General features: G+C 41.7%; 1 protein-coding gene across 1 annotated transcript in view; it reads left to right on the forward strand.

Moving 5' to 3' along the window:
* Window positions 1-8,195: 8,195 nt before the first annotated feature.
* The window catches only part of LOC139617792 (cytohesin-3), a 37,980-nt gene continuing 31,589 nt past the window's right edge, over window positions 8,196-14,586 (forward strand). Inside the window, exon 1 of the mRNA XM_071473725.1 lies at window positions 8,196-8,381. Coding sequence (XP_071329826.1) covers window positions 8,363-8,381 — 19 coding nt within the window. The 5' untranslated portion in view covers window positions 8,196-8,362. The remainder of the gene's footprint in view (window positions 8,382-14,586) is intronic.

A 14,586-nucleotide genomic window follows, 5' to 3' on the forward strand; every position in this document is an offset into this window, starting at 1 on the left:
AATTCATTTTATAAGCCTCAAATATTGCTCCAATGTTTCAGCAAAAGTAAATATAAACAAAGTGTCCCTTATATGGTGTTTAAGCTCTCACTCTCTTACTCCATTAAATTCTGGTACTTTGCCAGCCACATTCACAAATGCTGGATAAAACCACTGAACCACAGTTTTGGTCATTTTGAGAAACAGTAAAATATAAAATTCATCAGTCAGCGCGTGGACATGGACTGAAGCATTTCACTTTGGCCACTGGGCAAGCCTGACTGAATATTAGATGAATCCACCCAAACAGTGAGAGACTGCAGAAGATTTAAAATGCGTACACAAAAACAGATCCGCACAGGTTTTCACCCAAGGTCTCACTACCAAGCTGTGATTGGACAGTTGATTTTTTTTTTTTCATTATGACATGTACGATGCGTCTACACCCCTAAAAAGAAGAAGCTCCCTAGCACCTTTTCATAAAGACTAATGACAGTGCTTTGCTTTTAGCAACAGTAGATTTACACTGCTCTGTGCTGAGCAACACTGAAATGCAATTAACCGCTTCAGTTTGTTTTTTGTGTCGTGATTTGATTTTAATTCAGTCAAATACAAAAGATGCATAATTTTCCTTTTCACATATTTTCCTTTTACTTGACCCAGTCAATGCTTTATTTCTTATGCTGTGAGCATTAATGTGCGGCAGTACCAGATCTGTCCACACGGGGGAAGCAGCCTATCACGGTACTGGAGAACCTTTCTTATCTGTAGGAAACACATCATGAGCTGTCAGCCTCTTTGAAAGGGTTCTGGACGACATAGGGGAGACTTATGCAGGTAATGAAGAAGTAAAGGAACAAGAACTATCTGTCACCACGCCAGAATTTCTACTCCTGCTCAACTAATTCTGCTGTTTCATTTGTCATGATTTATAATATCAGTTTTACTCTAACACAGTGGTTTATTGTTTAAGGTAACTTTTACAAAATGTGTACTTCTGAAGAGAAAACATACATTTAGCCTGTGCTAATGTGTTAATGTATTTGCATCCTCTTTCTCTGATCTGCATCAATTAAAAAAATCCTCGTTGATCCACTCCTGTGTTATAGAGTGTGAATACTATAATGAATGAACCATAGCCAGCAGACCCATTCAGCACTTCCCTTGAACGTGCACTTCTTTTAAGCAGATTTACAAAAGGTTGACTCCCTCGCTCAGCGCAAAATGTCCCCAGCAAACTTATCCTAACCAGTCACTCTGATGCCAGTCTGCAGTGTGAAACCATTAGGGGTTGCCACGGCAACTGTGTTTCTCCATGTGATAGACAAACCCTCCTGCCCGCCCCCCTTTTCTGGAAAAAGAGGATTTATTTCTCAGGGATTTGCCAGAGGAGAATATTTTAATAAGGTTATCATAGAGGACTGGCAGAGAGCGGGAGAGAGATCTATAGATGAAAAGATAAGTCGGGTTATCTTTACCCTGTTTTTGCCAACCACCATTTGTACCCTCAGAAAAAAAAAAAGGTTGTGGAGTAAAGATTATAGAGTTTTAGCCTTTGGCATCTGCAGCAGCTCACATGTGTTTTATTTGACTGACTGTGGAAGAGTGATAATACTGCAAATGGAAATGGCAGCGATTCAGTCAAAGCTGCAGTGCAGTATATTTGATGTACAACCTACGTCCATGCACATTATTCATAAACCCTTAATTTATCTGTGTTGGATCTTTAGATTTGTTGTCTTTTGATTTTGAATTTCAGTATTTGACTTACCTTTGTCCATGTTTAATTTCAGACTTGTACGATGTGTCATCTTTTTTTTTTTGCCACTGTGCATGCACAGATGAGCTCTTGTTTGTTTAATGTTGTCTTTTATGCTCCATGTAAGCTGAGAGCTGCTGCCTCTCCTTCAGCAGATGAGTCTGGTGGTCTGCTCTCCCAAGCCTGCATAAGTACTGTCAAACAAAACTTTACAAACCTCCTAAACTCAATAGTAAAAGATCTTTTACTATCAATTTGAGGAGATTTCTAAATTACGTTGGAAACATGGAGTATATCCCTGAGTTTCTGGGTCAATATGATGCCAAACACATGCACACACAAAATAAACAGCTACACAACAGTGACACATTGGATAAAATATTAAATTCTAGTCAGAAAGTCTATTTATTTTGGCCGTTCAAACTTTGATTTTCATCTGTTCTTTTTTTGTGCATTTATCCACATCATATATTATAACCTTTAGATCATGACTCTGTTGCACTTACATTTAAAAAAATCTAAACTGTTTATGTGTCTGCCTTCAACCTTGTGCTTGACAATGAATGTGGTAGGTTGAAAATCAGCCCCTGCTCAGAACAAACCTGCTTTACTTAAAATCTGAATCAAGACACCTAAATGAAAAACAAGAACAAACCGAACGCTCCAAGTGCGTCAAATCGGAACTGTTTATTCACTTAACAACCAGGACATTTATAAAAGACACACATTAATACACCACATCCCAGCATGGAGAATGGATTACTGATGCAAAATGTAATCAAACATTAATCCACTGTCTGTAAACCCTCAGTTTGAGGTTTTAGTGGAAGTGCTTTGGAGACCATTACTTTGTATAACGTCCTCTTTGTGGTTATTTAAATAGATGTAAGTTACACCTTCAATTTACATGCTGTTGACCGTGGACAAGAGGCATATGCAAAACGTTAAAAAGGATCAGATCAGGTGCTGAGACGAGCTCAGAGCTGACCTCGAAACTGAATCAAAGGGGTGGGGGAGGAGAAGAGCAGGAAACCAAACGGAGAGAGTGAGGGAAGTGTGGAGGAGGAATATTTGTTGTGTTATATTTGAGAAAGACCATATGTACCTATTTTAATGGGTGTCAATGTGAATTTTTTTTCTCTTTTCATGTTGTGAACTTTTTGTAATTTTGTTCACTCCTGCATTTGTTTGTCGGAAAATTGCACTTTAATTTTGTACATGACAGCAAAAATCAGTAAAAACAATAGTTCCATTTGACTTATTTGCTTTAAATCCTCTAGTACTAGAAAAACAAAAAACAAAAAACTCTGTGCAACAAGTTCTGTGCTGGAATACGGCAAAAAGAATAAATATTACAATTGATTTTGCATTATTTCCCTCCTAGCAGCATCAGTATATTAAGTACAGTAATACATAAAATTTTTCTGTGTAAACTGTCAGCTGCATTTGACTTAACAGCTTATTTTTTAGATGTTATACAGAGGGGTATTAAAGGATCATAATTCAGCTATTGATGCCTCATGCTTTTATCTCATGTTATTGTAACACCCCCCTGTTGCACTCCTCTGTGTGCTGTTACACAGCATCCTGATCACATAATCGCTCAAGTGATAATCACTGAAATGACTTCTTGGGTAGCTCATGAGCTCAGCTTCATCTAGTTTGTTGTTTCATTTCATATCTGAGAGATGGTGAAGGTTTTTGTAAAGATTCAGAATGAACTATATGCTCAGCGGTGATACTGTTAGGAAGAATAACCTTTACGGCTGGTTATGTAACCACAGCAGGTCTAGGAGGATTGTACTTTAGATGTAGGGACACACACACACACACACACACAGCTTTACGTTCAAGTTCTCAGGCATACACTGCTGTCTTTGTGCTCAGCACACAGACTCCAAATAAAGACTCTACTCATATGTGTCCTTGGATCCAGAAAACCAGCTCAACTTTGCCCTTCGATCAGATGGTGGCAGGAAAGAAGTGGTCGAGATGCAGAGATGGATATTAAACCAAAGTGAGGGAAGGAGGAAATCCTGTCACACTCTGCTTCCTGTGACCTTTGTCACACACGCACACGCACACATGCCATCCCCCAAAGGTTGACCTCCACAACAGGAAGGAGGTGTGAAACCCTGTCACATCCACTGGTTTAGGACAGTCTAGTTCAGGGTTTGAGGTATAAATACATTAGAGAAAGATTAGAGCAGCATCAGTGGAAAAAAAAAATCACCTCCAAGTCAGCATTAGTTTCCTTTATCTAAATAATATCCCTTACAAAAAGGAAGTATTTCTGTGTTAAGTCCATTGTGTCAGCTGAGGCTGATGGTTGATGTCATTAGTTTTGCAGTATTTAGTCACAAACCAAAGTGTTGAACCTGATGATGGCTCTAGAGGAAAAGCCAAGGGCTCAAACACATAAGAATTTATCATCTGGGAGCTATGATTGTGTGTACAAATATTCATGGCAATCCATCCAGTAGTTGCTACAATATCTGAGTGTGGATCGATGTAGTGCTCACGTCCCAATCAGCAAAATACCACTCACACACGGGAGTTAAAATCAGAGTATTCATATGGTGACATTCACTGTGGCATTGCTTTAAATACAGGAATGTCTGTTTGATATTCACAGAGAAGAGAGGGATTCAGATACTTAAAGGGGGTTTATACGATGTAATACTTCATTGTGTTATGAAGGGAGTGATTTTTTTTGGGAGGTGGAGGTAGAGTAACAGAGGTTAAGGATGTGAGGGGGTTGCTTATCTGTATAACCAATTATGAGTTTTGGGGGGGGGGGGGGGGGGGGGCATCAGCCTTTTGAAAAGGAGGAGGTGATTGCCCCCTGGGCATTACTGTGGTGACTGGAGCATATGAAGTGGTGTGACTGCCCAATCAGGTCACATGAAGTCGGTCAGGAGTACCACAGACGTTTCCCATGATGGTCGGCCTAATCTGCCAGACGTGCGGCTCCCTGGGGGTACGCACCCTCAGCAGCGCAACAGACAGAGAGTCAGACAGCCTGAAAACCCTGCACAGCATGTTCACTTCCAGCCTGGACATTTGCTTTGTGATGACTTTAAGGTCTTTGTTCTGTGGTCTGGAAGTGATAGACTCATTGCAATGTCCATTTAGTCTAACACACTCTAAAAATGATTGAGTCAAATTGATAATGTATTGATTTTAAAGCGCTAAAACCTGCATCTGGATGCTCACATTCGCTCTCATCACTGAGGATATCTGGGCCACACTCAGAGGTTTCTCTTATGACTCATAAACACATTAGCATGACATTTATGTGGAATAGAGCATAGTGTGTGTGTGTGTGTGTGTGTGTGTGTGTGTGTGTGTGTGTGTGTGTGTGTCTGTGTGCCAGAGAAACTCAGGAATCTAATTGCTTTTAATGGAACTTACTCTGACTTTCAGTGAGGATGCTCTGCTTGACCAGGTCCAGCACTGACAGAAATGGACAGTAACACTGCATTTGTCTAACCATGTCTGGAAAGCTATCACCAACAGAATGCATATGACCTATTTTTTACACTCGTAGCACAGGGAATATTCAAATCAGGGTTTGCTCTGTGTGCTAACTACTTTGCATCAATCCACCGAGTATGTAAATCCTCATAACTGGTGGGACTGGAAGTAAAAAAGACTCTTCCTGGGTCCATAGGCTTCACCTAGACTCCCCCTCACTCAACACTCTATGTTCCTGTTTTCTTCCTCCTGGTTACCACCAGATTGAAACTTAGGACCAAGAAATCAAACTAACACATTTTCACTCTCACTGAGGACTTTTTCCTCTGTTTTTCCCACTCAACTAAGTGGGAATATCTGGGAATTGCTTTTCCTTTAAAACACATGGTTAGGCAGTCATAGTATATGCTTCATGCCACAGTGCAGAGAAAACAAACACTGTCTGGATGCATGTGCCCAAACATCCCACCTGATATAATCACATCTACCGGCCCCACCACCTCAGGCCAGTGCGAACACCAAGGTGTAACTTCAGGGTCTTGCTGTTGGTCTCCATTTTCTCTTTCTCTTGTTATTCGGCACCAGACTGCGCCAGACTGGATTACACTGGATCGAGGAGGTTCACTGGATTGTGTAATCCTTTTGGCCCTGCTGATGCGAACTTGCAGAAAAGGACTCTTCCGAGTCTGTGCACGCCCTGTGTCATTATTTTTCCAGTAGATGAAAAAGCTAATTTCTGGAGAGGAGGACACAGTACAGTATATCATATCTGTGTATCAAGTCGTGAAAGTGAAACTGACAATTTACATTTTAAGTGATGATATATCAGTCAAGCCCAGTTTGAGTATACCTGAACAAGGAGGTAAATAATTTGCTTTTTCATCTACTTGAACAGAACAAATATTTGTGTTATGTCTGGAGGATGTCACTTTGTTTAGCAGAAAGGACTGAGAGTGAAACATTTGCCCAAAAGAGACACCTAAGAATAAACAAATGAATGAATACATTAAAACATCTGTTCATGCTTGACCACTGGAGTAATGCACACAGGAAGTGAGACCCCCTCCTTCTGTGCGGAGGCAGGAATGCTATAATTGAAACCACGTGTGTTGTAGAAACAAGCTCTGCAAAGCTCTCTCTCTCTCTCTCTCTCTCTGTATATGTGTGTGTGTGTATTCTCTGTTCCACTATTTCCTAACCTGGTGGTTCTCTCAGCTTGTATAACAGTCTCCAGAAGTCCTTACAGTCTTTTCTGAAATGAGTCTTCTATATTTTGGATTGTTTGCTTGTTGGATCACTACAGAGTACTATATGTTGATACAACATGTTACTTCACAGCACTTTGTGCAGCTGTGTTGTTCACTTAGGTTATTGCAATAGATTATTATTAGCTTATTATTGCTGCTCTTGTGCACAGCTCTCACCACAAATCTTTCTATCTGTCCTTGTCCTTAGAATGTGTTGCATGCTTAATGCTGTCCCTGTTCTTTATCTATCTTCATCTTTCTGCTATTTTTTTATTCAAGCCGGCTACATTTCAGAGCAAAATGCTTTTCACCAGGACAAATTTATTACACAGCTACATGGTTACTAGTTACTTTGATCATTTTATAAAACAATCCACATTAATGTACATTAAACTACCTTCGAGAACATGAAGTATTTCAAATGATCTCCACCTCCATTAAAACATAAAAATATAGCTTACAGTGTATTAATAATTATAATAATCTACTGAATACACATTAATGAATGTAATCATTTAACACTGTGGAAGGTGTCATTTTGCTTAATGAGTACTTTTACTATTAATTATAATAATTTTCTAATAATATTACTGTAGTTTTACTTTCAAATTTGAATGGAGAGATTTCACTTGTAACAATATTTTCACATTATGGTATTGATCACCATTTTATGGTTTTAATTTAGTAAAAGTATAGTTGTATTAGCATCAAAATAGCAAAGGTAAAAGTATTTGTTATGCAGATTGTATGATGTAATATTTGATTATAAATATTGATGCATCCGTGTGTAGGGATCCCTTTAATGTTGCAGATGGTAAAGGCAAAGGTAATTTTATTACTTTATATACTGCAAGATAGGTTTATCTATAATAATGCATCATAATCTATTTGATAGCTGTATTTTGTTTTAATTCATCGGAATCTGGAAACCTGTAACTACAGTTGTCTAATGTAGCGGACTTAAAAGTACAATATTTGAGGAGTAGAAGTATAAAGTAACATCAAATGAATATGCATGTAATATGCAGGTGTACAAATACTTCAAAACTGCACTAAGTACAGTACTTAGAAATGTATGCACTAGAATATGTCGTTTATTTTGGTATTTTCCAGCAAGGAAATTAAATACAACTAAAACCAACCAACAGTACTGAGTTCCTGAAGGGTACAGCCAGCAAAATGAAACTATGTCCAATAATCATTATAGGTGACATATATATTATTTATTGGGTATTATGTCAGGTTTGCCTGGAGTGACGTGAGGGCCGGGCGGTGATGAAAGCTGACGCGCAGCACGGGCTGTGGATGGGATTAACAACCGGTGTCAATTTCAACGAAGGTATGACAAAGACTTCCTGTTTCTAGTACCAAAATAAAAGGAACAGCTTTCATGAGCAATGTGTGCACGCCTTTGAGTGAGCGCGACTCTTTTATTTTGAAAACAAAATGACCTTACATCCGGAGCACTTCTGGACCGTGTCTTCGACAATTTGACGAAGCCATGTCAACTACTCTCCCGGTGCGAGTGGAGTGAAGGCATATTTAGAGGGATAGCGATAACACGGCGGGCCACTGTGGGCAGGAAGACACCGCCGCTGCCGCTGCCGCTGCCGCCGCCGCTGCCGCCACCGCCGCTGCCGCCACCGCCGCTGCCGCCGCCGCCGCAGAGACACACCGCTCTCTGACTGACTGACAGGACCCGGAGCGCTGCCTGGCGACTGCGAGGCGTAAATGGCCACAACATTTCCTAAAAAAGAAGACGATGCCCGTTAGACAACCTGTGTGCCAAATGCGTCCTGGAAATTAGGCTGACGCGCATTTGCCGTAAACAAGACGTTTTTCGCACAACGGAAGTTTCTGTGACCGATTTTCGGGAGATCTCGATTTATAGGCTGCAGACATGGACGAGGACAACCAAGGTATGAATCGGTCAATGCAATTCACACCGCTGATTTGTAGCTATTAGGAGACATGTGCCTCTGTAGCCTGCTGCCTGAGTATTTTATCGGTGTAATAGTGATGATGATGATGATGATGATGACGATAATGCTATCTATAGAGACTTTGGCCTCTAATTTCAGTCATTTTAGACTTGGCATGGAGTTTGTTTTATGCTAAACCACTGATCTAATCTGCCCTCAAACACCATCCTGTATCTCCCACATCAGCATTTTCTGGTACTGACATAAAGTTACCTTCTAAAAGACCCCCCCCCCCCACATCCCCTTTAATCAATGTTGTATTGTGATGGTATCAAGAGCTGTTGAATGACTTATGTGCTGCGTTTGTTTAAGGTTGACAGATCGACCTACATTGGGGATGGTTATAATGGATAAACACGCATGAGGTGTCACTAGCGCTGCAGCCAGGAGACTGTGTTTGTGTTTACCTGAGCCGTCGTCAGCTGGAGGCTGGTGTCGCTCCGGCCCAGCAGGTCCTCTCATGGTCAGCCAAGCGTAGCCATGAGACACGGATTCATTGATTGACTCATGGCAACGGCGTGAGTCAATCAATGACAATGTGTTGTCAGGGACGTTTCACTACAAATCGAGGCTGCGGACCACATCCACCTGTAGACAGCCACAGAGGCAGATTTAGAAACTTATGAATGGAGAGGTCAGACTTGACCACAGTTTTAAAGAAGAATGGCACATTTTTTAAAAATTAGTAAAAAAAAAAAAAAAAAAAAACAACAACTCAGATTTAAAGATTTAAAGCCCTAGTTCTTGGCAGTATTGAGGTGTATTTTAATAGTTACATTCAGCGTAATAAAAAATGCAGAGCAACTTTAAATATTACAGTATGAAAATACATCAACATATAGCTGCTGTCCCTCACCACTCCTATGTGGGAGCCAGACATCCAGACTGAAAGGGACACAAATTTATATGCCTTTAGTTTCACTTTGGGATTCTTTTGTGTCTCTTTCTAGTCATTTTGTGTGTCTCTGTGATCCTGTTTCGGCTGTGTGTGATTGCTCTGACTTTCTTTTGTGTGTCTTTGTGGTTGTTTGAATCTCCAGCAAGAAATGGTAACTTCATACAGCGTGTCTGGTCCAACAGCCCTGAGCTTGTACCCTGTATCAGCAAATTCTACAAATTATTGCACTGTTAATTATCGCACAAGCACCACAAGCTTAAACTTTGTCAAGATTTAACTCAGCAGGTGAGAAACCATCACCGCTGCTGTCTCACCTCTGTAAGCCAGTGGTACTGAGTTCCACATGATAACTCCACACAGGGCTGCAGGATGTGACTATTGGCTGGAGTATTGCATGCAGGCATAAAGCTGTCATTGTCCTGTGTGCGCAGTCGGCCTGGTCTCCAGCGGTGGCACACGTCAGCACAGCCCCACAGACAGACATATGGTGCTGTGATGCCAACCAGGGATAGCAGACAACAGCCGGGAGCATTTAAACATGCACGCTTTGACTCACATACATTCATGGCTGCACGCTGATGCAGTGACACTCAAATTAAACCTCTCCTTTTCCCCTGATGGCACAGTTTGCAGTGAAGATAGACTGACCTGATCATGACCTAGAATGATGTGTGTGCATGTTAGTAGGTGTGAGCGTGCGTGTGATTTATGACACAGTCTGTCTTGTCATCTGGAATAAATAGTGTCCTGGATGCTGCAGGAAAGAACAGCTGCAGGACTCCTTTTTTTAATTTTGTTTTATGTTCTGAATATCATCTTCAAAGTACTACTTCTTATTAGAACAACTTACACACACACACACACAAGCAGAGTTGGTTGATCCAGGGGTAGCAAAACAAAGCAGGGGATGAGTGATTGTGCCGGTTGGGATTACAGGCGTGGATCTAGTCAGCGTGTAGCAGACAGGTGGCAGGTTGGTTCAATATCTGACGGTAATTTGTCACAAAGGTACACACACACACACACAAACACACAAACACACACTTTGGCAAACCGCAAATGGAGTGAGAGGGAGGATAGGACAGAAAGTGGTGGACAGAATGAAATACTGAGTTGTCAGGGGGAGCACAGACGGCGAGAAAGGCGTGAATGTGTGACCACAAAGAGTGAGAGCGAGACACAGACGTAGTAGCAGCAATGGTGCGATGTCTGAGAGGGAATGAGAGACTGAGACAGGAGATGTGTGTGTGTGTGTGTGTGTGGAGGGGATAAGGTGGGGGTGGGATGATGTGCTGGAGATAAGTTGGAAAATGGCCAGAGAGGTATGGAGCTCTGCCAGTGAAAGACACAGAGGGAGAGTGGCACCGGACTAAATATTCTTACTAAATCAATTCTCCAGTGTATGGAGAGAGTTTCACTCAGTAAAATTCCTTCTGTTCTGTCATAATTAACTCACTGAACAGCGAGTGGTCTCCACACAGACATTCACAGTCTCCAGAGGAAGAAGCCAAGCGAATTTTGTGATCACTGAACTTTTCCTGAGGTTGGTTTTTAGCAAAATGTCCCCAAAACTATGGGATGGATTGTGACAAAATTTGGCACAGACATTCATATCTCCCTCAGGGTTAATTATAATAACTTTGATGATGTTCCATCTAGCGTCACCATCATGTCAAATTTGTCCTTTGGTTTATGGCCTGCACGCTAATGACGCTCACATCAGCCTGAGCTGCACTGTGTGTTAGGTGCTAATTAGCGAACATTAACATGCAAACAGGTTTAACTGTGATGGTGAATATGGTATCATGGCTGCTAAACATCAGCATGCTAGCATTGTCACTGCGACCATGTTAGCATGCTGACATTAGCATTTAGCCCAAAACGCCGCTGTGTTGAAACGCAGCCTCATTGAGCGTGACAGTAGCATCTTTGTCTTGTTTCATTTAGAAAAATCTTCTCCGTGTTGGAAAAAAAGAGACTTAACGTAGTATTAGTTTAACTTTAACTTTAACTTTTAATTTTCCATTATCTATTGTTGCATTTTTTTTCCCAACTCAATTACTTTTCTGCAGCTTCATCCATCCAAGAACGTAGGGACTCGTCTTTGCACATGTAGCCTGACTGATACGAGGCTTAGAGAAAACGGGTCCATAGTAATCCATCTGACACGCATGACAGTCAACAATACAATGCCTTCTGCCACAATACTCGCTCAGCGGACAATGGGCCAACAAGAGCCCACAAAGCTTTGCTACAGTGAAGGCTGTCTGACTGCGCAGACTGAGTGTAGCTTACTGTAACACATTCTTGTTCTGCATGACTGACTCTGGCACTCCATCAGATATACACCTACAGTATCTCTGATTCCCCTGCTTCGGTGCAGAGCGTTGTGAGTTGGTGTTGTGTACACTGTGTTTAATGGAGACTACATGAGTGATGCCCATATGGTATGAATCAGAGCATTTATGCTGGACACCAGCTTCACAACACGCCTTGTGACGGCTGACGGGTTTGGCTACAGACCGCTCTATTTACACACTGTGAAAACCAGCCATCTAAACTTGGCAGTTCAGCGTGTGAGAGTGTGTGGCAGCGTGTGGTCTGTGGGGTTATGGCACGCTGCAGCCCAACTCAGGCGAGGAGGGACGCACACGATGCATTGGCCTCTGAGATCTCAGAGCCATTCATGTGCCGGCCACAGGACAGCGGCAACAGCTTCCTGCTCAGCTCAGGATCTGTGTTTTTGTCTTTGGAGTAGATTTGCAGCTGCTTTCTTTTCCCCACAGCCCACACGCTGTCAAGTGGCTAAGAGAGGAGCGTCATGGAGCGTAGGAACAAGTCATGCTTTAATAGTACACACCTCTTAGTGGTATCCAAACTGAATACCTTGCATTTCTTCGTATGTACTGAACATATCAACAGAAAGTTGTGGCTCTTAGGAAACTGGTAGGTGTTTACTTCAAGCATGAGGAGGCTCGGGCAGGCATCAAGGGTCTGTATGCAGCATGTGTGACGGTGAAGAACCTGAGGGGCTTGCAGGATGTCAGGGGCCAGCAGAGGGATGGGGCGAACTCTACAGTGTTATGTACTGTATAAGTTACCTCCACTCTGATGTATAATTCATAGGACGCTGGCAATAATAAGGTTGTAGAATAACCCAGTGTATAGGCTGCTCTCTGGTGTGGACATTAGCCTTTGTGTTAATTTCTTACAGTTTTTTTGTGTATTGTGTTTCCACTGGCCTCGTGTGCAGCTGTGAATGATGCACTAGTTCAGTTCTGCATGGACCTAAAACTGAGAATTGAACCTGGCTGTCACAGCATCTTTCAAACCTGGCTCGACTGAACCTGCTGACAAATCTGACTCCTGAACCTGACCCGAGAGCCATGTTTTTGCCTTATTTTATATGTTATCAACAGTAAGTGAAAAAATCCAACAATATCAGTTGGATCTCTTTGGGTTTTTAACTGTTGGTTCAAGAAAAACGCAAAATGAAGATGTCATCTTTGGCTGTGTGAAACTGTGATTTTTTAAAAACTCTTTTCTTACTTTTGGTGGTTTGAACTAACTTAACTGATTATTAGGTAAATAAATAAATAACCTGCTTGACTAATTTTTTATTACAATTGTTTTCATTGGTACATTTTCAGGGTTGAATACATGTACTACTGCTTAAAGCAAAGTTTATTTATTAATGGACCATTCAGACTCAAGGCAATTCAAAGTGCTTTTCAGAGGAACAGAAATACATTAAAAATAAGACATTAACAAAATATTAAAATTGCATTTAAAATAAAATAAAAACAGAAACAAAAGAAAAGCAAGCAAATAAATAGTTTTTAAAAAGTAATAGCTCCACAGTGTTATGCACAGAACTCCCTGTAAAACCACAACTCATCAATTTTCACGTGATTCCAGCATTGTAAGATAATGTTGTGTTATAGGAAACATCTCTCAGACTCATTCACTGCCAGCAGTGTGACTCATCTCTGTTAAAGAGTGCGTCTTTTCTCTGTTGTGACTGCTCTGGGCTCTCACTGCTCTCGCACGCTGGCGGTCATACACAAGCAGTCCATCTCACCACGGCTCAGTAACTGTTTGAGAGGTCAATGCGGAGATAGAGAAGACTTATGGCTTTTGCATGTGCTCTGACATTACTGTTTAGGCTGAAGTCTGTGTGCGTGTGTCATCTTTTGACAAACAGGTCAGTGAACACAGAGGGCCCTTGTTGAGTTTGGCCCCCCAGAATATCAGATAGCACATTAACTCATGACATCCCCTCGGTGGTTTAAGTTGGATTTAACACTCCTTACGCCTGAGTGACCCATATGGAAGTCAACTTTCTGGATTTGAATTGCTTCCGTACATGATCTACTTGCATCAATAAGAGCTAAGTTTCAAGTGAACATGAGTCATGTGTGCCAATCCTCTTGGACCTCCACTATGTTTTTTCTGCCTTAAAAAAATATGGGTCTGAAGTAGTTTTATAAGTGGCTGTGACGCTGATGGCAAGACTTAATTTTTGTCTGGAGCAGAAGAGGAAAAACACACATGCGGGGGCTTTTCAAGAAAGTATCCAGTTTCCTCTTCATCTAACAGACAGCGCTGTGCAGGTCTACTGCTCAGCAGAGTCACAGATTGGGATCTGTCTTTGTGGCATTAAGACCATCAAGGGGCTCGTGGAGGGGAGACGTGAGGCAAATCGAGCTATTTTTCTCCTCTTTGGAAGCAAAAATCAGAGCATGCCAAAGGTCCCAGGAGTCTGGAGCCATGTGCTGAAGTGAATTTCAGGCAAAGAACGTCCTGCTCCACTTGGGCCTTTGTGGGAGTCTGGGTACATGGCTTCCATTTAAGTGTGTGTGTGTGTGTGTGTGTGTGTGTGTGTGTGTGGGGGGGGGGGGGGGGGGGGGGGGGGGGGGTTCAGGTCTGTCGGAAAGGGAAAAGAAGGCCAAGCAGAATGGCCAGGAAAAGGGAGGGTTGGAACAATTATGTAAGCTCACAAAGATTGTTTAACCTGCTGAAGATGCAGGAAAAAGGTGTATCCCCCTCTGACTGCCAGAAACATCCACTGCTTCACACTATGAAAACAACAAACTCTCCAATGGACCGTAGTTTTACATGCAACTCTGATATTTAACACACACACGTACAGATTAAAGTTTTATTCAGCAGATGATGCAAATGTCTTGGAGAAAAGTTCACCCGTCTAATTATCACTCTGCAAATCCCCATCTGTTTTTTGTT

The sequence above is a fragment of the Trachinotus anak genome, unplaced genomic scaffold (assembly GCF_046630095.1).
Source record: "Trachinotus anak isolate AG129_WGS33_773 ecotype Australia unplaced genomic scaffold, CSIRO_AGI_Tana_v1 ptg000003l, whole genome shotgun sequence".
Lineage (NCBI taxonomy): Eukaryota > Metazoa > Chordata > Actinopteri > Carangiformes > Carangidae > Trachinotus > Trachinotus anak.